This window comes from Apis mellifera, linkage group LG4, assembly GCF_003254395.2.
Source record: "Apis mellifera strain DH4 linkage group LG4, Amel_HAv3.1, whole genome shotgun sequence".
NCBI classification, from domain to species: domain Eukaryota; kingdom Metazoa; phylum Arthropoda; class Insecta; order Hymenoptera; family Apidae; genus Apis; species Apis mellifera.
In genome coordinates this window covers 9,490,438-9,514,620 of record NC_037641.1, presented here as the reverse complement: position 1 = coordinate 9,514,620, position 24,183 = coordinate 9,490,438, and the positions used below count along the sequence as shown (strand labels likewise).

Below are 24,183 nucleotides of genomic sequence, written 5' to 3'. Positions count from 1 at the left end.
GTGAAAATAATTTTTCAGAAGGGTCACGATTTGTTCTTTTTTTGTCCACCGTTTCGCGAAAGAGACAAGAAAATTTTTCAATTTTTCGCTTTCGGATGGGTCCGCAGAAAGTTTTAAGTACTTTCCCCAATGTTTACCAAGTTCGCAAAGCAATCGTTCGTTTCGTGCAATTAATTAAATGTTTTATAAGGACCACTCATTAAAATTATAACTTTAAAGTGGTAAGGAAGAGAAGTAAGAGATTTTTATTAAATAAACATAGAAACGGAATCATTATAGAAATTGTATGCAATTTGAAAATTTATTTATTTTATTGTTATATTTCTCTTATTCATTTTATCCTCAATTAAAAGAAATTTAAAGAATGATTTATATATATTGTATAATGATATATTGATTGCTAGAATTGTAGAAATTAATAATAAAAATAAATAATTAAAAAGTAAAAAAAAAAGAAAAAAGAAAGAAGCTAAAATTAAAAAAAAATACTTAAAAAATGATTGTAAAATAAATTATATTCTTTTCTTATTAAAAATGCATATCTTATTACATATCTTATATTTACAATTTGTTCCCTTTTATTATTGAAAAAGAATACTACATCAAAAATCTATATTTTAAAAAAATTTATAATTAAAATGTGACAATCGAGAAATTTATCGATTTCTCGATTTACAATTAACAAACCGAAAGCACTCTATCGGTCAATTTCATAATAAGAGAGCGGACATTTTCCCGCGCTTTTTACATCACCTGTTGCGTTTGACGTTTCGTTGTGCTGTGCATAGTTATTTTTATGATTATTAAGTGTTAAATGTTGAGTGATAGTGTTAAATGCTGATTATTACATCAACTTAGAATTTTTCTACATACGTGAGTATTAATAATAATTTTATTCACATTTTATTTTATATAATTTTCACTTATAAAGCGAGATTAACCTCAATTATCATGACGCTAATTGATCACATGCGTATTATATGATTACAATGATTTTATAAATTAAATTAATGATAGTTTTGTTATTTAATCATGTCCGTATTTTATATTTTATTTATCTTTAATAAATCTGGAAAATATATTGTATTAATTTCATATAGAATGTATAGACTTTAGAAAGAATTTATAATATATAAAATTTGATATTAATAGAAAATATTCAATTTCAAATACTAACTTATAGAATAGTAACTCATAGATTCATTTGTAATTTAGAATTATAATATATTTATTATAACTTTATAACTTTTGCTATTAAATTGATATTTAATAAAACTATAGCGGTTTGACAGTTCCATTGCTTATTACAGGTGATCTAAAATCTAGTAATGATATTTAGAATTCAGTAGAAAGAGATATATATTAAAATTATAATGTCAGATTATCTTTCTACTGAACTTGCAGCTACGTGTGCTGCACTTGGTTATTATGATGGATCTAAATATCATTTAGATAAACATTGTTTAGGTAAAGTAGTTTTTATTTCTATACGTATATTTTGTGTAATTATATCAAATATTTTTGAATGAATAAATTTTCATTATTTTCTATACAAAAAAACATTCTTAAAATTATTAAATTGATAATAGATGTTATAAAGGATCTTATTAAATATTTAAGAAGAGATGACGAATCTCATGTTGTACGTCAATTTCTTGGTCAAACAAAATTACTTCAAACTGATCTCATAAAAATTTTTGTTGATCATTCTGATAAACTTCAACTTTGGGATGTATTATTAAGGCAAGTAATAACTTGCTCAAAATATATTTTAATATTCTATATTCTCTTTGATCCCATTACAAAAAAATTTCTTATTTTATTAGGTTAATTATTAATATAACAAGTCCAGTATTATTAATATATAATGAACAAATTCCAACTGATAAAATGCAACGTACTATATATCAAAAATTGATTTCATATACGCAAGAATATAAAATAGCATTGACTGATGATCGTATATGGGCAGTACTAAGTAATCGTTTAAGTGAAATTCTTAAATTAGTAAGTTGTTTTAGCTTGTACATTGTATGTGCATGTTTAGAAGTTAGATGTTAGAGAATCTATATCACATTTTGATCCTATAGGATAATATAGACAGAGGGGAAGAAAAAGAAATGATTATTGAACGAATTCTTATTTTTATTCGAAACGTTTTGCAAATTCCACCTGATGAAAATGAAAAACGTGTTGATAATGATGCTACAATTCATGATGAGGTATGACATTGAATATGTCTTGTTTGTATAGGAATGTATACTCTGTTTATTAGGTTTTATATAGGTCATTTTGTATATCACTTTTATTAGGTTTTATTTGCACTCAATGCATCAGGAGTGGTTGATTTGTTATTATTTATTGCTAGTAATAGAAGTGAACAACAATATCATTTACAAGTTTTAGAGGTATGTGAGATATAAAATAAATATTTTTATATATTATATTATTTCAAACACTTCAGTTTTTTATTGAAATAATTGAATTAAATTAAAATAAATCATTGCCACGAATTTGCAATGATATTTTATATTAAGTTTCGTTCTTAGATTATATCGTTAATGCTTCGTGATCAAAATGCGAATCAATTAGCAAAATCGGGTTTGCAACGTAGTACCGCCGAAAAAGAAAAAGATGAAGCAACACTTTTAGCTGCTCGACTTAAAGAAAAAGAGAAAAAATTGGAGAGAGTGAGGAAGTATGCAAGTGCTAGGTAAGTTTAATCAGCTTTATCTTTTTCCATTTATTTTTATTCTTTTCAATTTATGTGTAATAAAAGTATTTTACTTTTCGTATATCCAAAGAATATAAATAAATAAAATAAATTCTATTAAAGAAATAAAAAAAATTCCACTTATTTATTTACTTTTTTTTTACGTTAACATAAGATTTAAAAATAAATATATCGTAGATATAACAATAATAAATAATCAATTATATAATTTAAGTAATGTTATTAAGAAATATATAATTTATTTTTGTAATGACAATACCACGTATGTGATAAATGTGACCTAGTTTTTGAAATAAGTTCATGCATCTGAGTAGAAGCTTTTATCCACTTGTTGGAAAGTGCACGTGTTTTATTCTTGTGTCGTGCATTATTCACGTCTTTTTGTTACTTGGCTCTATTTCCCGTGAAAAGCATTCTACAACTTGAAAAAAAATCAAAGAGATTGATCTTCTCTTACATTTTATGAATCGGTCGATGAACATTGATATCGTAAGTGGCATAATCCAGAATGGAATTTTATGCCCAATATCACAAAGATAAAAAGTGTCGAAGTAACAAAATTATATATAAAGTTTTATATATAATTTTTGATCTAAAAAGTTTGTAATGGAATAAATTATTCAGAGATTCTATTTTTTTTTAAATATTTAAATTTAAATATTTTAGATAGTTAAATTTTCGACGTAATTATTTTTAATTTTTAACTTCTTTAAAATTTAAATTTCGAGATAATTCAAGTAAAGATTTGATCACGAAAATAAATGCGAGAGGTAGAAAATATTCTTTCTCGTTTAGCAAACTCTCTGCTAGTGACAGCTGCCTTCTATGCTATTGATTAGATTTTCAGAAGTCATATATAAAATTGAATTTGCGCGCTAAGATAGGAAATTTGAAATATATTTCAATTATTTTACAATAATTAATATATACGATATAATTATTTTTATTCTTTCTTTTTTTTTTGTCAATTATTCGATATGTTTAGACATTCCCATTTTGGTGGGACTTACGTGGTGCAAAACATGAAAGCCATTGGTGAGAATCAACTAATATGTCATAAACCGTACCAAAAAATCGAGGCGTTAAACTTTGCTCAAGATAAGGTAATTATTAGTACGTTTAATTCCGATATAAAAAGCGATTTCATCACCGATTTTTTCCTTCCCTTTCTTTCTCTCCTTTTTTTCGGGAGGGGGAGGGGCTCTTTTTCAAATAAAGGAAATGAATCATCAAACCAAGAAACGATTCTATTCAATTAATCTTTGGTTTTTAACGGTAGTTCTCGTTAATGAGTAAGTAGGAAAGGAGGTTGGGTGGATTTGAATGAAAATACGGTTGTTAATTAAGGCTATCCTCGCGTAATTAGAACCGGCTCCTTGCTTAATGGCGCAGAAGCATTTAAAACTAGGTCACCGCTCTTTTCGCGGACATTCCTCTTCCTCCTTTTCTCGTGTCTCGTGTCCTGCTCGCCTATAAAACGATCCCTTTCCCCCTTACATCGTTATTATCATCTCCTCTGCGCGGAACACCCGTATTTCAGGACAAACTTTTCCCTGCTTCTTCGTGCCCTGTTTCATTATGGACTGTCATAAATCTACCGGGTCACATGCCTGACGGCTATCCGAATTGAGGTGATCAGTGACTCCCCGCTATATCTTTTATAGAATTCCACAAGTTTCCCCTCTGTTGATCATTCCGTTTTTTCCGTTCTCCCCAACATTGTCCACGAATTTTTACATTTTTACGAGCAAAAAGAAGAAAACGTGTAAAAGATATCACATTATTTTTATTAAATTATATTATATTAATCTTGTTGTAACAAAGTTTTGCAATATGATATTATTATATTATATCGTCTTACAAAAGGGTTCGTCACAAAGAGAAAAGAGATTGTAACTTTAATTTCACGAATGGTTTATTTTCGTTAGCAATAAACAACATTTATGATAATAATATGAAATAAAATATATCGTATGTAATATGCAAACCAGTTTAAAGATAATTCGAGAAAATATAATTTGACGTATATATAAATGAATTAATGTATATTTTACGCTTTAATTTTTGAAAAAATAATATTTCCTAAATGTACAATATAATAATGCTGATCTCGATGTGATTTCAATCACAGAAAAAAATGTCGAAACCGAAAAACAAACGTCCAATGATGGATCCAAGGGGCGAACGTACCTCTACGCTAAGCGTGAGGCTGTTTTTAAAAGAATTCTGCGTAGAGTTTTTGAACGCCGCTTATAATCCCGTGATGAAATACGCAAGATCTTGTATAATAGGTGCTACTAGTACCGAGCAAACCGAAACAATTTGCTATCTGTGGACTTTGCGTTTCTTCATGGAGTTCAATCGGCATTACAAATTCGAGGTGAAATATGTGAGGTAAGTCTTTTATTTTCATTAATGAAAAAGAGAAATTCAAAACGACGTAAACGAAGAAAAGGAAAGAAGATTTTTTTTCTAGCTCGTTATATATACGCATCGTTGCTCTCTTTAGATTCTTGCCTTCGAGACAACATTTTCTATTTTTAGTACAAGCGCTTTACGTGCACTGCTTTAAGCAATATGTATTCTAGGGATTTAAATTTTTCTTCTAATGACGTCTCATTATCATTCCAGGCATGTAAAAATAATTCGCGATCGTGATATTTCCTCTTTGTTTAGAATATTCATAATTTATCCAAAAAATTAGAATTCTCGTGTATTATTCGTAATTAATTTATCCTTGTAATTGTTTGAAATTTAAACAGTGGTGTTTTTAATCGATTTTACAATTTTCTGTTTTATATATATATATATAATATGATATTTATCAACAGTGAAACGATATCTACGGAAATATTTCATTTGGTGCAAAGACAAATGGAGCATTATTACGAGATGATAATTACGGACAAAAAGAAAATTCCTCTTTGGTCTTGTAGATTACACGTAGCATTGAGAGCATATCAGGTGAGGGACTGATTATATTTATTTTTGCTCGACGAATGGAACGGAAAGAAATACGTATTTCTTTCCTTTTTTATTATCACAGGAACTTCTGTACACTCTAATTGCGATGGATCAAAGCACAGATCGTGGTGTTAGAGAATCCAGCAAGGTTATTAAGAGTAACGTGTTTTATGTTCCCGAATATCGGGAAACGATTCTTTCCCAGCTTCTCAATTTCGACGAGCTTAAAATGTCTCGGTTCGTACATATCTCGTTACAACGTTGTTTGTTAGAGTATCAAAACGTTTTTCATCATAAGTATAAGCAACGAAATATTTTCACGAGCCATTTCTGTTCACACTATACTAATTCCATGATTCATGAAAGATATATCGCGAAATATTATTCCTCTCGTCACAAACATTTCAAAGCAATTTTTACTTTTATTTATTTCCACGGATAAATATCAAACGTCCCCTCTAGAGGAAAATTTTGTACAAATTTTGTAAAAACTCGCGAAACTTTTCGTTGGTCATACCATTTCACAGATGCTTCGAGCATCTGTTTATCGAGTGGATAGGAGTGGAAAATGAAAAAGAAAGGAAGGAAGAAAAAAAAAAACTGTTTGCTAAAAGTTTTATCTATCGCGGACAGATTGATTCACTCTCAAATCAATCGGCCTCGAACAACGAGGAGAGCTACTCCTTCCTCGTTCACCCTTCTTTTCGATCACGCCCCCCCCCCTTTCCCCATCATCGAGTCCTCCCTTGTCTGCCCTCCCTTCCCCCCGTCTCTTTTTCCTTCGCGTTTCTTTCTGGGAATAAACAACTTTTATCGACCTTCCGGCCGGCGAAATGGGAAAAGGCGACGGCCGTTCAACTTTTCGCGAGTTTGACGGGTTTTGCGAGGATTTCCACTACGGAAATGTAAGGGTCGGAACACACCGTGCCGCGATATCGTCGTTACTTCGACGTCTCGGGGACGAAAACAAGAATTGACGGGTGCTGGAAACTTGGTCGAACTGATGTTACGACCGGCAAACACAACGTGCCGCACAACGGTGAACTGTATTAATTTCACGAGGAAGAATATTGCTCTCACTTTGTAGCGAGAATTATTTCATTGAACTGATAAAATTGGGGGGGATCGATTAAAAAAAATTTCTATTCATTTTCCACTCTTCGTTTAATCTTATTTTTGAATAATTTTATATGTGATTTGTGACAAATGAATTTGATCGAAAAAATTATTTGAAATACAATTAACGAGTGTACATTTGTAGCAAATATTTGATCGATCTTACAACAACGGCGCACGTTTTCCTAAAAATGTTGAGCAACTATTGCGAGAAGAATAAACGAAGCGTAGTGGTCCAGCAAGTGAAGAACAGACGACAAAGGAATAAGAAAAATAAGAAAAGTAAGGGAGCGATGTTTTATCTCGGTTGAAAAGTTGGAATTATAGTTTTTAATAATATCAAAAAACGTAGAGGCAGAAAGTGAGCAAAAGAGCGAACAATCGCCACCTCCAAGCGTGGAAGAACGATGGGATGAAATTAGTCCTCAACTGTCCATCGTGATGCGGGAAGGGACAATACCGGAAGTGATACCGTTCGACGCAACTTTGGATGTGCCTATAGATGAACAAAAGTATGAGTTTTAACATCGGCAAATTGAAAAAATAATAAACGTAATTTTATCGACGTTTTGTCGATCGTTTTTCCTGTTCCCAGAGTTGATGCTATGAAGAAGATTCAAAAGTTATTGCGGCAAAAGTTTCTCGAGCAAGCTGTTGGCCTTCTTCGTGCGTCGAGGTGAGTTATTTTTTAAGCAGCAATTTTATAAAATTATTTGTTAATTTTCTTTTTCGAAAAGAAAGGCAACCTTTTAATTTTAATTTGTCACGATATAACAATTATACAATTTTATTATTCGTTATCTTCGACAACTTCGTTCATTATCCCGTAACACATTAATGTGTTGTACACTTGTATCGATGTTATTAATTCATAATTACAGTATACATAAATTTAATTAGTCACATTGATATTTGTTCATAATGTAAATAACCGTTGCATGTTAATGAGTTTCCCTACGTTCAGAGTTTCACATTACTGGAATTCACTTGGCGGAATAGCTTAACTGTTATCGATCCCGTGGATAAATCGAGGTCGAAAAGCTTGGTCAAGTATGAGGGAAGCGTTTCATCCTTCCACGGTCTTTCACTCTTTCGCTCTTCGTGCGCATAAAATGCGATTTTTCCCCCCTTTTGCGTAGAGATATGGATTTGAACAATGCTTAAAAATGTCATTTACGGGAAGAAACAGGTACGAGTCACGAAGGTGAAAATAATAGTAAGGTTGATAACACTTTGCCGCAGAATTTTTTCGTATTTGGTCGTCGATTCGTGCGCCACGGCCAGAGTTTCTTAATGTATTCGGTAAAATGCCTCTCTCTCTCTTTCTCTCTTTCTCTCTCTCTCTCTATCCCCGCTTCTGCACTCTCGCTGCTAACCTCTGTCTTTTTTTTTCACGGTCGAGCACAATACGCGTTAAAGCTACGAGCTGAGTGGTTTCGGAGTATCTCCCGATCCTTTATAGGTAGTTTACCAAAGCTTTATTTATTTTTTTTTCCCCCAAACAAAAGAACGATGCAGCGAAAATTGAAAAGTGAACAATAGCAAACGCAATTGTTCCGTTAAATGAACTGTGCGCGGTTCGAAATTCAGTGGAAACCGATTGACGAGCCAGAATCTCTTAATAAATCTTTACAGAGAGTATCGGTGAAAATTGTAAAATCCGAATAATGGATTAAAATTTTTTAAAAAAATTGAAGATGATCTTTTTCCAATTTCAAATGATGACGTATTGAGACGAGAGTTCGTGCCAGTGGTTTCAAATCAAACAGTTCATGTATCGAATTATCGAGGGAGAAGTTTGATTTATGGAAGCATTCGATTTTTCCCCCCCTTCTCGTCTTCTTTGGAATCCTCCCGGGCCAATTAATTGGTCAACTGTTTGGCAAGTGTTTGCTCTCTTTCGACTGGTATTTACATTACATTAAATCTGAAAGGGATGGTCCGTTCTTGAAATATGTCAATGCATGTCGGTTCGTCTGAATGAGCCCTAAGCGACACTGAACCCTGTCCCTTTGAAGTGTGTCCCGCCTCTAAATATACCCACCAGTCTTTTTCCCTTCGTTAAGTTGTTTTCCCCATTCCGTTCCATCGATCCTTCCGAAGCTGCTAGCTTTAATCGCCGCTTCAATGCTTTTGCGGTATTATACTGCTTATTCTTTCCAGACTTATTGACGAGGATAAGATTCTTTTTTTAACATTCGTTCCAACTCTCTCAAAGGATTCCATTTTCACCGTACATATATATCAATTATACGTATCAGAATTAATTGACGGAACGGATAAACGATTATATTTAAATATTTATCGAACAATTAAGCAAAGCTATAAAAATGGATTCATCTTCTTCCTCTTAACTTCTCTTTATACATTTTATATTCACACACGTATATTCTTGAATTTATTGCATCCCTTTAATTGAAGAAATCCTTCATTTAAATAACTCCTTCTTTTTTTTTTTAATTTTAAAATTGTTTGAAGATGATGTCTGAGAAAGAAGTATCCTTAATATCAACAAACAAGATTTCAAGCAAGTCGAAAACTTTGCTCGCAGTTGACACACAGTCTCAAAGGTACTGGAAGGGAGAGGTAAAACAAAAAAAAACGGCTTCATCGTGAACAGCCTCTCTCTCTCTCTTTCTTTCTCTTTCTCTCGTAAAACCGGTGAGTTATAGCCTTTCCTGCAGATTTTTCTTTAGGCAGTATCATCGCCACAGTACTTCCACTGTAGTACTTTAGGAGATTGTTCGTAATATTCCATCGTCCATTTTATGGGGTGGGTGGAGGGTAAAGCTTTGCCATAGCTGGTACACAATGGAAGCTTCTGGTTCGTGCCGACCTTGTGCATACAACAGGATAAAAGGAAGCAGCAGACTGTTGACTGTGTAGCGTATAGTAGGCTTGGGGATATTAATAACACATTTATGGTAATCTGCCGGTATTACGGTAAACAGTGTAATGCTTTGAATTTCGTTTCATTCGTTATATGTATATATATATATATATATAGATCTGTACGATGTGCAGCTTGTCCTTGAGAAGCGACGAAGAGTTTCCGGTGATCGCGTTCCGTTTGCTTAGCAAATACTCTCCGCCGCTTAGATACCGACTCAAATCCTCTAATTTTCTACTTACACCGTCCGCCTTCGCCGCCACTGGCAAAGTGTGCTGACTTTGGAGCGAGCTTGGATAATTCAAAGTCGTAGGATAATTAAGGAGGAGAAGCGCGGCTTTCGCCCCTCTTTTTCTTTTAAACGATTCGAATAATCCGAATAATCAACGAACCCTTATTTGCCCCCCTCTCCCTCCTAAAATCTCTTGCTAAAGCTCTTCTTTGGTTTCGAGGATAGATCCTGGATTTTTTAATCAAAAGCAAATCGAGGACAGTGAGCGAGGAATCGAATCGTGTTGAAATCATTGAGATTATTCATTCCAGGCATAATAATATTCCTCCACGTTGCAAAATTAATCGAGAGCACGATTATAATTTCGTCTAGAAATTATTAATATCGATAATGGATTCGTGATTCGACGTGATATCTTTCATACTTTCCCCTTCCCCCCCTTTTTTTTCTCCAGAATTAATAATAGTCATCGATCGACACCGTTTAGGGCCAATTTATTCTAATAAGTGATCCTGTTTCGCCCGTTCCCTTAAAAAGATGAACAGGGTTTTGAATGTCGTTCGTGTGTCAAGGGCGAAAATCGACGCCTCGAAATTATTCGTTCCGTGTCTGGCAAAGGAGCCGTTTCGGGCGATGGGATTGGAGGGTTGGTCGATGGGGAGGGGGGGGGGCGGAGAGGCGCGTCTGAGAGATTCCATTGTCGCGGGACTTCAAATCGAGGGATAATGGGGATTGTATGGTACTGGATTTCTATTCAGACAGCCACCAGCAGCGACCCCATACGAGCCACTTCTTCTGCCCTGGGGACAGCACGTACCCTCCCTCTCGCCCCTCCACGCCCCTCTCGCTGCATCTTCACCCTTTCCCCACCCGCTTATTGGATTCTCCCCCACGAGTCAGGGATTTTGCACTCTCGAAAGTAGCCAGACTTTTCTGACCCTCCCCTCCGGCTTGACATGCTCTGTAAACGGATTAGGTTTTGTTGTAGAGGAAATGAATTGCGTTTCGCAATTGCGTTTTTTAGGAACACTGGATGCAGTTAATCGCGTTGGTTCCAGAATTTGTTTGTCCATTGGATGAATATCGGGTTGTTGCTGGGAGTGAAATGGATCGATTCTGGATAGATCCGTGAAAACTGTTCAAAGATAAAATAAACGACGTATCGTTTTGAATTTAATCTTTGAAACCGAATACAACGTTATTTTATCAGATTATTTTGTCACAAGAAAATTGTTAATGAATATATATGCTCTCCAGAATTAATTTGGAAAGATTACATTCTTCCATCAGTGTAAATAATTGCACGATAATTTTGATCTTGCTTCTCCTCTGTATTATTCGTCGATTAACATAACTTTCGACTAAAGTTATCATCTTGAAAATTCGATTATTTGAAATAAGCCGCATATTAAAAGAACGGTATTATCGATAGAGACTCTATTATCTGGATACAGAGAACGGAATTCTAAACCTTGGCACAATGTCTGATTATTGGATTAAGAGCAGCTACACAGGAGGAAACAAGGTACTTGTAGAGACTCCGAGGACATTGATTTCAATAGTTTTTCGCTTAATGGGGATGCCATTTACGGGTATTGTTGCGGTAGAACGATAAACCGTATCTGCCTGACCGGGCTACATTTATCGAGCAAGTGGGACCACTAGACTTCGTCGTCCAATCACGTTCCCTCGTCTCTCTAGCGTTCTCTTTGAAGATGGCCCGCCTTTCAGAATATTTCTACGTGCAGCAGTTTTTTAATGAAAATTCAAGGCAGGTGAAAAAAGAGAGAGAGAGAGAGAGAGAAAGTACCTGAAAAGTCAGTCACCGTCTGGCATAGGGTTAGAAATCTTCCGCCATTAACTGCACCCTTTTTCATGAGTGCTCCTCGTCAAGGTGAAGACGTGATTTTAGCTTTGTCCTCTGGTCACGTACATCGACTTTCTCCTTTCCTTGACGCTTTTGGATTCTCACAGGGAATAGAACTTTCGTAAAACGGTCATCTCTTCTCTCTCTCGCTCTTGCGAAATTGCTTTATGAAGGACGATCCTCATGCGAAGCAATCAGTATTTCCTCCACTCTGTTCCCTTTTCCGCCAAGTTATAGCTTTGTTTCCTGTACTTCTCATTTCAAACGATTCTCGCGATTTTCATTATCCCTCCAATAGATCTCATTTGTTTTTCTTTTTTTCCTTTTTTTTTTTATCCAATCTCTGTTTCATTTATATCGTCCACCTTACATATATGCGCATAAATATTTGAAGATTTGGAGAAGAGGAGATTATCATCTATCGTGGAAAGATTAGAAAACATTTCTATTCGGATAACAAACTATATTATCAAGAATCTTCTACAACGAGTATCTTTCTATTTCTTTCTCTTTTCTTTTTTTTTCGAGAAAAAGAATATTTCTACACCTTTTTATTTCCAGTAAATTGGGAATTTCATCATCGATAGAATCGGGAACGAATTCGATGAAATTCTAACGGGAGACAGATGCGCCATCGTCTTCTCCTCGCGATTTTTTATTCATCTTCCACGGCTGACTTCGTCAGCTTCTATCTACTCCAGGTATTTTAGAACACGGCTACTTGGCCGGGATTATGTATGCATGTATGTATAGAGACAACGTCGAAGGTGGATGGAAGAGTGGAGGGTGTGAACACTTGACGCAGGCAGCCGGATGTTGGTGTAGATCGCGGTGAGGTTCTCGAGAGAGCCTTCCACCGAGACCCATTGAGATTGCACTCTTTCCTCCTGTCTCACCCTTTCGCTGCTCTTCGCCGTCTCATCTTCCGCGTCTTTGCCACTCGAGATAATGAAACATGTCATTAAGTGTCTCGCTTTGTTTAATCACTCTAATCTCGTTTCGCACGATTTTATCTCTTAACAGCGTAGATGAATTTTTATTCGAAATGTATATATATTTTTTTAATAGTATATCTTTTATAATTATTCCTTTACAGGATTGGTCTGAATGATCAAGGAAATCAATTAAATAAATGGTTTAAGTTATTGTTACGTGCATCGTTTTTCCAATATCGGTTTTGTGGAATATCTCTGATTATAAAATTGTGGAGGATTCGTTCTAAATACAGGAAATCGTTTTACAGGGAAGTCTGGCCCGAGAACGATTGTTTCGGGAGAGCTGATATTACACAGGAGGAGGAATTCCTAGCGCTACGCGAGATATTCTTTGCAGATCTGGGCGGTGAGTAAGAATTTTCATATTTATAATTCGAAAGCTTCACTATTATTATTCACGTATTTGAAATTTGAATCCTCGTCGGTAGTTTAATGAATAAAAAAATCAACGAATATAGAATTATGTTTTATCGAAGAAGAAGCTGAGTAAGCAGCTCTTTTTTTTCCCCATGAAAATGCCTTTAATTAATCATCGATTAATCCGCTTCTCTTCGATCTTTAATAAATAATTTTTAATCTTGGAAATAATATTTCTTGAAAAGGAAGCGGAAGCATTCCTTTGTTCACGCATTCGAACGATGACCGTAAAAAAGAAAAAAAGGCATAAATTTTTTAAACACACGCTTCACGATTTTTCGGTGGCGGTAAATTGATTCTCGAAAAGGGAACTTAATCCCTGGCTAATACCGTGCCTCGTCTCTCGAAGATCGTTCAAATTAAATTCTGGAAAATATCGTGCTAACGAGATTCTCCAGAAAACGAGACGACATATATTTGCAATCTCCTGTAGGCAGCTTGAGATAAAGTTAAAACTTCGTACTTTGAGAGCAGTGGCCGTTGGTACTTTTTGCCCGTGCTCCTTTTTCCCCCTCCCCGCGCACCCTCCCGCTTGGGGATTGCTTGTATAACTTGAATTTATCGAGAAAATTATATTCTCTGTACACACAGCCCCGTGAGAAACTTGCGGATGCTACTTTCGGTGGCGCGCGATTATAAAGTGGAAAGTCTCTTATTACGGTGCTGCCTAAAAGTAATAAGCCGTCCAATTTAATTCGCAGAAATTTCGTAACTAACCGTCGAATTTATTGGATTAAAGATCTGATTCCTCTTTACAACGATCGTGAAATTTCCACCCGAATTATTCCTTAAAGCCTTTCTACTCTCCATTGTTCCATCAGTAAGCGCTTCATTTTTATATTATATTATATAATTATCATATATATATTCCTGAACGGATAAATTCATTAGTATCGTTACAACTGTCGAAACATCGATATAACAGCGATATAATGTGATCTAGTATTACATTATACCATTCTTTACGATATTCGTCGTTTTAGAAATTCGTCATCATTATCGATGAGATCGTATCGTATAATTTATCCACGAAACTATTCATTCAACAAATGGTTAACATGTCTCTAATATTGTCGAGCTTTTTTCATAATACGAATATACACGCGTGTACAAAGGGTGTAAACAACCACTTGAAGGGGATGGAAAAAGACTCCCCTTTTTCTCCTCGTCGAAACAGGAGAGAAAAAGAAAGAAAAGAAAAGAAAAGAAAAGGAAAAAAAGAATCGAAGAGAGCATCGTTGACCGAATGAATGAATGTTCAATCGAGGTGTCGTCTTTCATCCCCATCCTTTTTTTTAAACCCCAGAGTGGATCCCCTTCTGTACCTGCACGCACTCTCACCGATACATTACCGTGATGCTTTATGATGAATAAATACGCGGGATTAATTCGTAGAGATCCTTTAGATACGAAAATTTCTCGCAGCGAGACGTACACGCATATATAACTCCCGTAGTACATTTATTTACTCGCGTTTGAAATTTCAACGTAATAGCCGGCAGCCTGCAATAAAATGCTCCCACGGATGGCTCCGACGGATTCAAATATTCATTCTCGCTTTTTTTCCCGCCCCTCCACCTCCGCCTCTTCTTTCTCTTCCCTCTTTCTCTCTTTCTCTTTTCTATTCCCCCTCTCCCTCTCTTGCTCAAATTTCCGTAAGAATAAATTAACGTGCTGCCAGATACTCCTGCTAAGGAGATATTAACAGAGAGAGGAGAAAAACTTATAAACACGGTAATTTTACTCAAGGGGGAGGAAGGAGCCGCGCGGGAGCGGTTTGTAATAACTGGCACGTACATCACGACACAAATTTAATTAAACACACCCTCGGTATTCATTTCACGCTTCTAATTTATGTATGAATAACTATGCAGAAACCGTGATTTTGCGTGATGATGCGTTCCATCTACGCGGCAATATATGTATATATATACGAATATACGGTATAGAATATATATATCTTCTGCGTTTATTATAACGCAGCCTGGAATCCGATCAAACTCGTTCAATTCGCGAACGTTTTCGATTCGTGTCACGGTTTCTCGATTTCCTTCGTTTTATATACGGTTGCCTGTCACCGGTCGCGGTTGACACGCGGTTCTTAATGAATGCGAAGCAACACAAATCGAGTACATTTTGATCGAGCGAGTGGCGTTTATATGTAATTTTCCGTGAAATATTAAAATTGATTTAGATTTTAAAGCGAAGAATTATTATAGGAGAGGATTGATCGGTATCGATCGGTGTTTACGTAAAAATTGGCACGATCAATCATGGTTTATTAGCGTAATTTATTTCTTTTTTTTTTTTTTCAATTTACATCCCGTATATCATTCTACTTAATTAGCGATCATCTTGTATTATCACTTTTGTCGAAATTTTCTATACCCTGCCGATATTTATACCGGTAACCCGTGCAATTAATTCGAGATTATAACTCGCGTTCTATTTTTCTGCATTCTCTGAAACGGAATACGCGATTCATTTTTTTTTTTTTCCCCCCCTCCTCCTATTCAATAGAAACAGATTTCAATTTCAATTGAAATTTCGCCTGCGCTTTTATCCGCAAACAAATTATTTTCTTCATATATCACTGTTTCCTGTAATGCTAAAAAATTTTTTTATTCAATCTCGTTCCTCCTCCACATCGAATTTACATTCGAATAATACCAGAAATGTTTTTTCAAACGCCATGAACTTATCGCTATGACCTCGATTTATTATATACGTATCAAAGGGTACGTATTCGGCGTGTTCTCGAAAAAAAAGAAAAAAGAAAGAAAGAAGAAAAGAAAAGAAAAATGGATCGACGTAGCGCGTAAGGAAGAGAAATGGCGATAAGGGACGACGATTGTTCGTTATTACACACGTTTGAATCAGGTGAGTTGCGCGCGACAAATAAATCCATTGACTCTCCGTTTCACTCTTCGCACGATTCGATCGTTGTTCTCTCCTCTGTACATCCCTTTTTGCATTTTATGGGCCCCGCCATTTGGCCGGATGCGTTTGCATGCATCTGCCTTGCATAATAAAAGCGTCTGTTCCATCTTGATAAAAATGTGCCACAAAAATCGGAGTATATTTCACGGAGATAGAAGAATCTCCTTTTTTTTTCTCTCCTCCTTCTCTCCGCGTTTTTACACCGAGAAAATAAATATTCCGCTTACGTCGAGAAAAATTAGTCGTCGGAGGGAAGAGGAGAGAATCTGGATTTAGTCCGAGGACGATATACAATTTCTTCTTCTCTTTTCCTCTTCTCCTTTCTCCCCTCTTTACCATTTCGAATTACGAACTCGTAAATGGAGCGGAATCGATAATTTTTCGCGCGTTTAATTTCAAAGATGATATTAAAGAAAGAGAAAAAACAAAAAATTCCTCCTAAAATTCCAGCAAACGATACACGAACTCCACGAACTTTACTCCACCCTGGTGGATAAAGTTTCCTAAGAGGAGATAACTAAACGTAGTACTGACGCATTCGTAATGCAACTTTTTTAAAGAAGAAGAAGAAGAAGAAAAAAAGAAAACATCGTCGACGATTTTTATTTCTCCTCTATAAATTCGTTCGATAAAAACACGGCCGTTCACGCGTTGAATCTTCCTCCTGAAGAGTTGTTTATAAATCGTTGATCCATAAAGCCGGATGTTTCGTAGTCGGTCGAGAGGATTTTATTTATACATGTTCTTGCGTAGTTGAACAGAGCGAGAGAGAGGAAGAGAGAGAGCTCGATAACCTCGCTATCAGATACATATACAGTTTCATCGAATACTGCTTTAGCGTGAGGTATTGCGCTGCAAGAAAAGGCATCCAGCAATATTTCTCTCTCTCTCTCTATTTCGCTACGATTCTAACTTGTTGGATTGAATACTTGATGGATGCATCAGAACAAGGGAACCGTATACCATCCTCCCTTCTCTCTCTTTCTCTCTCTCTCTCTCGAAGTCGAAGGTTTGACGAATGAAGAGCGAATCGAGAGTCTGGTTTGTAAGTTTTCGAGGCGGGTGAACGGTGAAATTTGCATGGCTGCCAACCCGGGGAAACGATCCTCACCATATGTCCGCCGTTCGTCTTGTTTTTTTCATTCTTGCACGGTTTTACGGTCCATAATTCAGCGTGTTCCGCCTACGTAAGTATCTTTCCTTACGTTACGATCGTTTTATATCGTTTTGTTGCACACGTGCTCGGCTCGAGCGTTGCGTAATGTTTCACTGTTCCTCCATCTCCATCGGCCAATGCAAACGTAGACGACGAGAGGGCGGCATCCCTTCTCGCTGACGTACCAGAATAAGCTTGTTTACCTGTTCCCTCGCCAGATTCCTATCCCTTCGAAGTCACTCACCTTTGCGACAGCTTTTTCGGGAAAGGCTTCTACGTGGGTGGAATAAATGTAATATACGATCAGCGAACGAGGGTGAAAAGATTTTCTATTCGGTTTTGGGATAAATTGGAACGAGTCGTTTCAATTTTGTTTCGAATTTTTTCTTTTTAAAGATCGATTTTTAATATTCGTGTACTTTCATCATTTTTTAAGACGAAAACTCAATTTTGGAAGATCAATTCTAGTGAGAGGAAGCGATAAAATTATATTCTCATTTGATCAATCGGGTATCAGTTTCTCAATGGTTGTACAATCGTGCAGGAATCCATAACTGGGAATGGTATCTCTCTGATTGCATCAAAAGTACGCCGCCTTCTAAGAAACGAGATCAGGTATGGTACGTTAGCGAGGTGGAAAAGTGGTTTTGAGAGATTTACAGAGAGGGAGCTTTATTGAAAAACTTGTTCCTTGCATCGAAGAAAATATAAAATCGTGGAAAGGTTGTCGAATCGCGTGGAAAATACGGGTGACCAGCCACGGTTATTCCACCGATATTCCGTTTTCTTCGTTCTCGATCTTCGTTGAATGAGCGGCAAAAAAAAAAAAAATATTATCCGCGCGGATACAGGAGGAGAGAGGGAGGGTAGGGGGGGAAAAAGAAAAAAGAAAAATCGTTGTACAATTTTTCATGTAATTGTCCGCGTCACTTTTATCCCACCCGTCAGCTATTATTTATTATCATAGTTGGCACAGGTTTATTTATAATCCTGTTATTTATGACGACGGCTCGGTATCGTTAATTTCATTTCTTTTTTCACTTTGGGAATCAGTATCGACGAGCCGCCGTTATTTTTCGATAAAATATGAGCTATCGCCCGCACCCGTTACAACAACCCCATCGTTGAACGATGTTAGGGAAAATAAGCAGTCGATCGCTCTTTAGCACCTTTATGCAAATATATCTGGCGAGATTGCACAATAAAATCGAATTAATGAGAGGATTAATTAGAAATATTGAATTTCTTTCTCGATCGAAAGTGAAAATTATCTTTGGATATTTATTTGAAAAATAACAACAATTTTGGATATTTATTTTTTTCTTTGGATATTTATTTGAAAAATAACAACAATTTTTGAGAATTTTTTTCAAATATATCGATAAGTTTTAAAAGTTAGAGGAAATTATTGGATAATAAAATTTATTTCTTTTCAATAATCGTATATAATTATCATATATTTTGAGAAGAGTAGTAAATTTTAATTGAGCAAATTTTTTTTTTGGAAAAGTAACACTTTGTCCGTATTGTTTTTAACCCTGAATAAAACAAAGCACTTCTACGCACGTTTTACACATTGTTGAAGAAACAATGGGCGAATCAAACAATCGATTCGAAACGCTGGAGCCAAAGTAGAGACGGAAATTTACACTCTCGCTCACTTGCTTGATCGCTACCATATGCATACACGTCTACGTCACCCTGACGTTGTTCCTACACGGTAGAGAACGATCCTCGCCACCAATTTGCCTAGAATCGGTATAGATTGTTCGCCTTTCACAGGTCGAATTGCAATTCGCAGCATTGCTCCTGCTGAAATTATTGTGCAAACCAATCTGCAATTTGCTATTTAATTCACAAATGTCCCGTTTAAATTTACAATCGCGACAATTATGTATCTCCTCGAGCTATTATATTACACAATATCTATCACGATGATTTTCGACAGAATCTCGCGCCATTCTATTTTATCGATATTAAGATAAATGTTAAAATTATCTCGATAGATGGTATATTTTAAAAATTTAATAATTCAACGACAATTTTTGTTGTATAAATTTTATATCGAATCTTCAATATTTTACATTCACGAATAAAAATTTGAAATCGCGATATCTTTAGAATCGTGTCAATTTTAATTCGAATCGATCACGGTACACGAATGATATATCGTGTTCATCGCGAAAGAAAGGATGAGGCTCGTGCAGAGGCGACAGTGTTATCGGTGTTCAGGCGTCAGCCGGACAATCGTGACGTTAATGTTTCTTTTTCGGGCAATTTCTCTCCGCGCGGATGGCACAATAACTCTTTCGGTAACGATCTATAACCATTAACACCGTTGACCGTCGTTCACTCGATCGTTCCTCCGTTTTTTCGTTCCCGAAACTCTCTTGCTTCCTTGCTTTTCCTTGCATTTTCAGTCTCATCTTAATGGTTCGCACAAATGAAGAAGATCGTTCCCTCGAATCTTCCCCTCTCTTCCTTTTTTAAGCTCGTTTTGAACTCGTTGAGGGACAAATCGCCTATTTAAAAAAAAAAAAAAAAAGAAAGAAAAAAAAGGAAAGGAAGGGGTGTATTTCAACGCCCTTTCGATACACGCTCGTCGTTATCTGTGAACCTGTTATAAGCTATACAAATGGTATGCAAGGGGACATCGAGGGTGCTTTACGTTAACTGCAATGCGACTCCCCCTCCCTCCCCTGCACCCGGTTAATGAAGTTATGATTGAAGGTTAAATTCCATGAAATTGCCTCGGTTTAATGGGTACGTTGCGCCTCGCTATGAATGCAAATCAATGTTAAAAATTCGGCGCGGGAAACGGCGGGATCGGGTCCAACCCCCAAGTAACGATTTTTTCAACGCGCCTTTGGGAACGGCAATTAACCCGAGAGAGAGAAAGAGAGAGAGATGCCCGTACATTATATTTACGGACGTGCATCGAGGTAATTAACAACGATTCGATATGATTTAGGGGAGGCTTAGGTTTTATTTATAGAGAGGAAATGAATAATGGAGCGGAATCCCGTGAATTATCCCTTTCCGTGATTTATATCGTGGAATACGAATTAACGATGAAGAAACGAAGACGAATTAAACGGATATCTCTTTTCTCTATTCGAAATATCATAATACGTCTCCATAGATTTTTGTGCATTTAATGCACTTTGGCGCGTAAATGTGGGGGAAAAAAAAAAATTTAGAAGATGGGACGAATATTAAATGAAAATTCGTTTGGTCGGAATAAAATTTCAAATTCAGAATTTTTTTCACACAGGTCGCTTAATTAAACAGGTTGTCGAATAAATGTACAAAGTTGATACATGGGGCGCGACGAGGACAATGTGTTTTACGAGTCGGACAAAAGAACATATTTTTTGAATCCGTGGCGAGGATATATAATTTTAAGCGAAGCGGCGATGTGAGCAAATAGGCGAAAGAGAAAAAAGGGGGAAGGGAAAGGAAGAGAGAAAGAACGGAATTGAATTTATATTTTCTTCCTCGCGTTTAAAATATATTCCGTGTGATGGAATCGCGGAATTGTCGGAATCGTAGAAGAGCGTTTTCGTAAAAGAGAAGAAGAAGAAGACGAGGAGGAGGAGGAGGAGAGGAGTTCACAATTAAACTCGGTCTCGTGTAAATAACGGAAATCTTCTTCCCCCGGGTCCAAGGTCAAGTGGTTTTCCACAGCACTTGAACTCTCGCCGTTTCTGTTTTCGCCTCGCTTCGCACTTTTCTCCTCGTTCTCCTTTCTTCTCAGTTTCGCGCTGTTTGAATGGGTACGCGCACCACCTTTATCCGAGAGCCTACGCCCCGGCTAAAATAATAATGCATTTGCAAGTTGCGTAGAAATTGAATAACAGTCGTGCTTGAATAATAGAGATATGTAAATGGAAGTTGGTATGCGCGAGGTGGTATGGCGAGAAACATAGACGAGATCATTTATATTGTATCCGAGCCATTGTCTTCCTCCCCTGTTTCCACACCGTTTTCGATGAGATCGGCTCCGTTTTTCTCCTCTTTCTCTTCCTTCCTTTTTATAATCTCGTCTCTTCTCTCTCTCTCTTTCTATTCCTGGCAGCAAAGTTTCTATTCATAGTTCGATTCTCCTTTTATCCTCCAAGTTTCTTGCCAGTCTTATACGCTTATATCTATGATGTCTTTTTCACGTTTGTCTCGAGTTTCATCGAGTACCTCTGTTTATGCGTCCGAGCTGATTTCTTCGTTTCCGTTTCCTCTCTCCTTTTCGAGAGGAGAAGAATCCGCCAACTCTTCGGGGGTCGTTCCACTCTTTCAGTTCTCGTTTCTTTAATGAGAGGAAAAAGAAACGAGAAATCGTACCTCCTTTTTATCTACCATGTTCTTGTTTTGTTCCTTCTTCACCTTGTTCGGTGGACGCCTTTTATCGATGCTTACACACGTCTTTCGAGCCTCTTTTTTTCTCCTTTTCCAATATTTTCGTTCCCTAATGTAATCATTTTCTTCTCAGTTCTCTTTGTCTCTTGGTTTCTTGGCAATTCGATTCAGATCGATATCGTATTTCTTAAATTTCTCGAATTAAGAAGCATCGAAGGACATTTTATTTCGAAAAAGCTTAGGTTTGAACGAATGAATAAATTGAAGCCAGGGAATAGCAAATCCTCGGATTTATCATTAAAAACCGGTTCGAGATAAAAAAGAAAGGAAAAAGAAAGATGAAGAAGAAAATGAAAACAGTGATAGCGCGAAAGTCGTTGATCGCGTGTATTTAGGTATTTATTTAAACCAATGGGGGAATACGGGAGCAGAGAATAATTGGTTAGATTGGGGAAATAAAGATTTACCGACCTTTACTTCTAACAACTTTCGTATCAATAATAGATATTGATATGGGAGAGGATAAAGTTAAACACGTCCATTTATTTTTATTTCCATCGTATCGAGTGTGTACAATTTTTAAGACGTAACTTATTTCCACCAAAATGTACTTGCAATACGGAAGAACTCGAAAGAAAAGCTCATTTCGTTCATCAAAACGAATTTAATTAAAATTAATCAAAATTAAAACTTGTCGTATTTCCAATTTTTCAATCAACGACAATCACGAGTATCAACAAGGCGCTTATATGTTTCTCCTTGAATTAGGAAACACACGTGTGTAATGTTGCGCGTAAGAGAGTTAGCACGGTAGAGCACGAACGAAATACATCATTCTGGCGGCGCATACCTTCAAAGCCGAAACCGAACCAACCGGATCGTACCGTGAATTCCAGTCAGACTATCTAAATCGGATTTAGCGCTTCCTCTCAGAAAATATCGAAAATTTTTCCAGGTCCGTGGATCCCGTTTCCCGATTCGAGTCTCTCGTTTTCCACCAACTCGATTCCAGATTCAGAATTCCTCTCTCCTCCCTCCTGCCCTTCTTCTTAATTATTTATATAAAATTCCGCTTTAAAATTCTATTTTAAATAATTATCTCGCGAATTAGAAAACCGCGAATAATTCGGGAAGGAAGAAGAAAAAATCGGACGAGAATAAAACTCGGCTCTCGCGCGATCGTTTCGGATCCTCGATGGCGGAAGAGGCAATCTTCTTGGTATTTCGATCAGCTCTTTCGGCTCCTTTCATTCGCCGACTCTGCATGAAACTTTCGACGGAAAATTGAATTCGAATCGATGCATCGTCGAATCGAACGCGCCTCCGGTTATTTATTTCGTGGCGGAACTTACTCGCGCCGGATGAAGGGATGCAGGGATTGAGGACGTGGGAAGGGGATTCTCTTGGAGGAGTCGATGACTCAATAACCAATTACGTTCTTCACCCTCCCTTTTTTTTTTTTTTTTTTTTTTTTGCGTTAAAGGAAAAAAATTTGATCCGGGGTGCGTTGATACATTTATGCAAATTGGTATCGAACTTTCTGGGAGGCGGTGAGCTGTAAAATACGATATGGAATTCGGTTACATCTTCTCGTTACGGTGCAACCTTTCTCGAGTTTTGCGTTATCGAGCTTTTCCTTCGATTCGTTAGTACACTTGTATGATCTTGAATTTGTGTATAAACGAGATTTCGCATAAATATATTAATTATGGAGGAAAATATATAGGAAGAAGGGAAGAAGTAAGAATATGTTGAAATTGTATTTAATTTTTTTTCTTCTTGTATGAGATGAGAAAATAAGGAAATAGGAAAGAATTGTATTTCATAAAGTGCACGAAGGATCTGTTAAGGATATTTTAATTAAGAAAGCAAGTTATTTAAATGAAAGAGCTTGCTCGATTATAAAGTTTTTTTCATATCTTTCTCTTAATTAATTAATACTCTTCAATTCGAAGAATATGTAATACATTAGATGTAAAAATATTTCTATCCGTTTTATTTTATATTTTATGCTGGATGTCCCATTTCAATCTGCGAATATTTTCGAAAGTAATCGCGATATCAAAAAGTTACTTCGAATAAAAGTTGAATAATTTCGAGGAGGCTGTATTTTTTTTCTAAATCCTGAAATATATAAAATATATGAAATAGAATATATGAATTCCATTTTCCATTTAAATGGAATCGTATAAATTTTATTGTATCGATTAATCTCAACATTCTTTATAAAAAAAAGTGATTGACCTATTTATATCAATGCGTAGTACAATTTCAATTTCTATCAAAATACTCGTGAAAACTAAAAACATCAAAACGAGTAACAATTTCCTTAACTAATCAAAATGATTTTATTATTTTTAATTTTTGATAATTACTCACACGATGTTCCCACTTCGTCTGATTCCATGTCCTTTTTTCAACCCTTCAATCGTTTAAATAGCGATCGTACTTCCAGCAAAGTTAAACAAAGGATTAAAGGGATTAATTTTCTCGAAAAAAGATAAAAGAAGAAGCATCCA

General features: G+C 36.0%; 1 protein-coding gene across 2 annotated transcripts in view; it reads left to right on the top strand.

Annotated features, from left to right (window-relative positions):
• The first annotated feature begins 742 nt into the window (after window positions 1–742).
• Window positions 743–24,183, top strand: part of LOC550811 (protein timeless homolog) — a 180,496-nt gene continuing 157,055 nt past the window's right edge. For both annotated transcript variants that reach the window (XM_006565432.3, XM_006565433.3), the window contains exons 1-15: window positions 743–873; window positions 1,311–1,467; window positions 1,590–1,743; window positions 1,827–2,007; window positions 2,091–2,222; window positions 2,313–2,408; window positions 2,550–2,713; window positions 3,720–3,837; window positions 4,866–5,128; window positions 5,566–5,698; window positions 5,781–5,935; window positions 6,960–7,096; window positions 7,167–7,326; window positions 7,410–7,490; window positions 13,047–13,144. In XM_006565432.3, coding sequence (XP_006565495.2) covers window positions 1,374–1,467; window positions 1,590–1,743; window positions 1,827–2,007; window positions 2,091–2,222; window positions 2,313–2,408; window positions 2,550–2,713; window positions 3,720–3,837; window positions 4,866–5,128; window positions 5,566–5,698; window positions 5,781–5,935; window positions 6,960–7,096; window positions 7,167–7,326; window positions 7,410–7,490; window positions 13,047–13,144 — 1,966 coding nt within the window. In that variant the 5' untranslated portion in view covers window positions 743–873; window positions 1,311–1,373. The remainder of the gene's footprint in view (window positions 874–1,310; window positions 1,468–1,589; window positions 1,744–1,826; window positions 2,008–2,090; window positions 2,223–2,312; window positions 2,409–2,549; window positions 2,714–3,719; window positions 3,838–4,865; window positions 5,129–5,565; window positions 5,699–5,780; window positions 5,936–6,959; window positions 7,097–7,166; window positions 7,327–7,409; window positions 7,491–13,046; window positions 13,145–24,183) is intronic.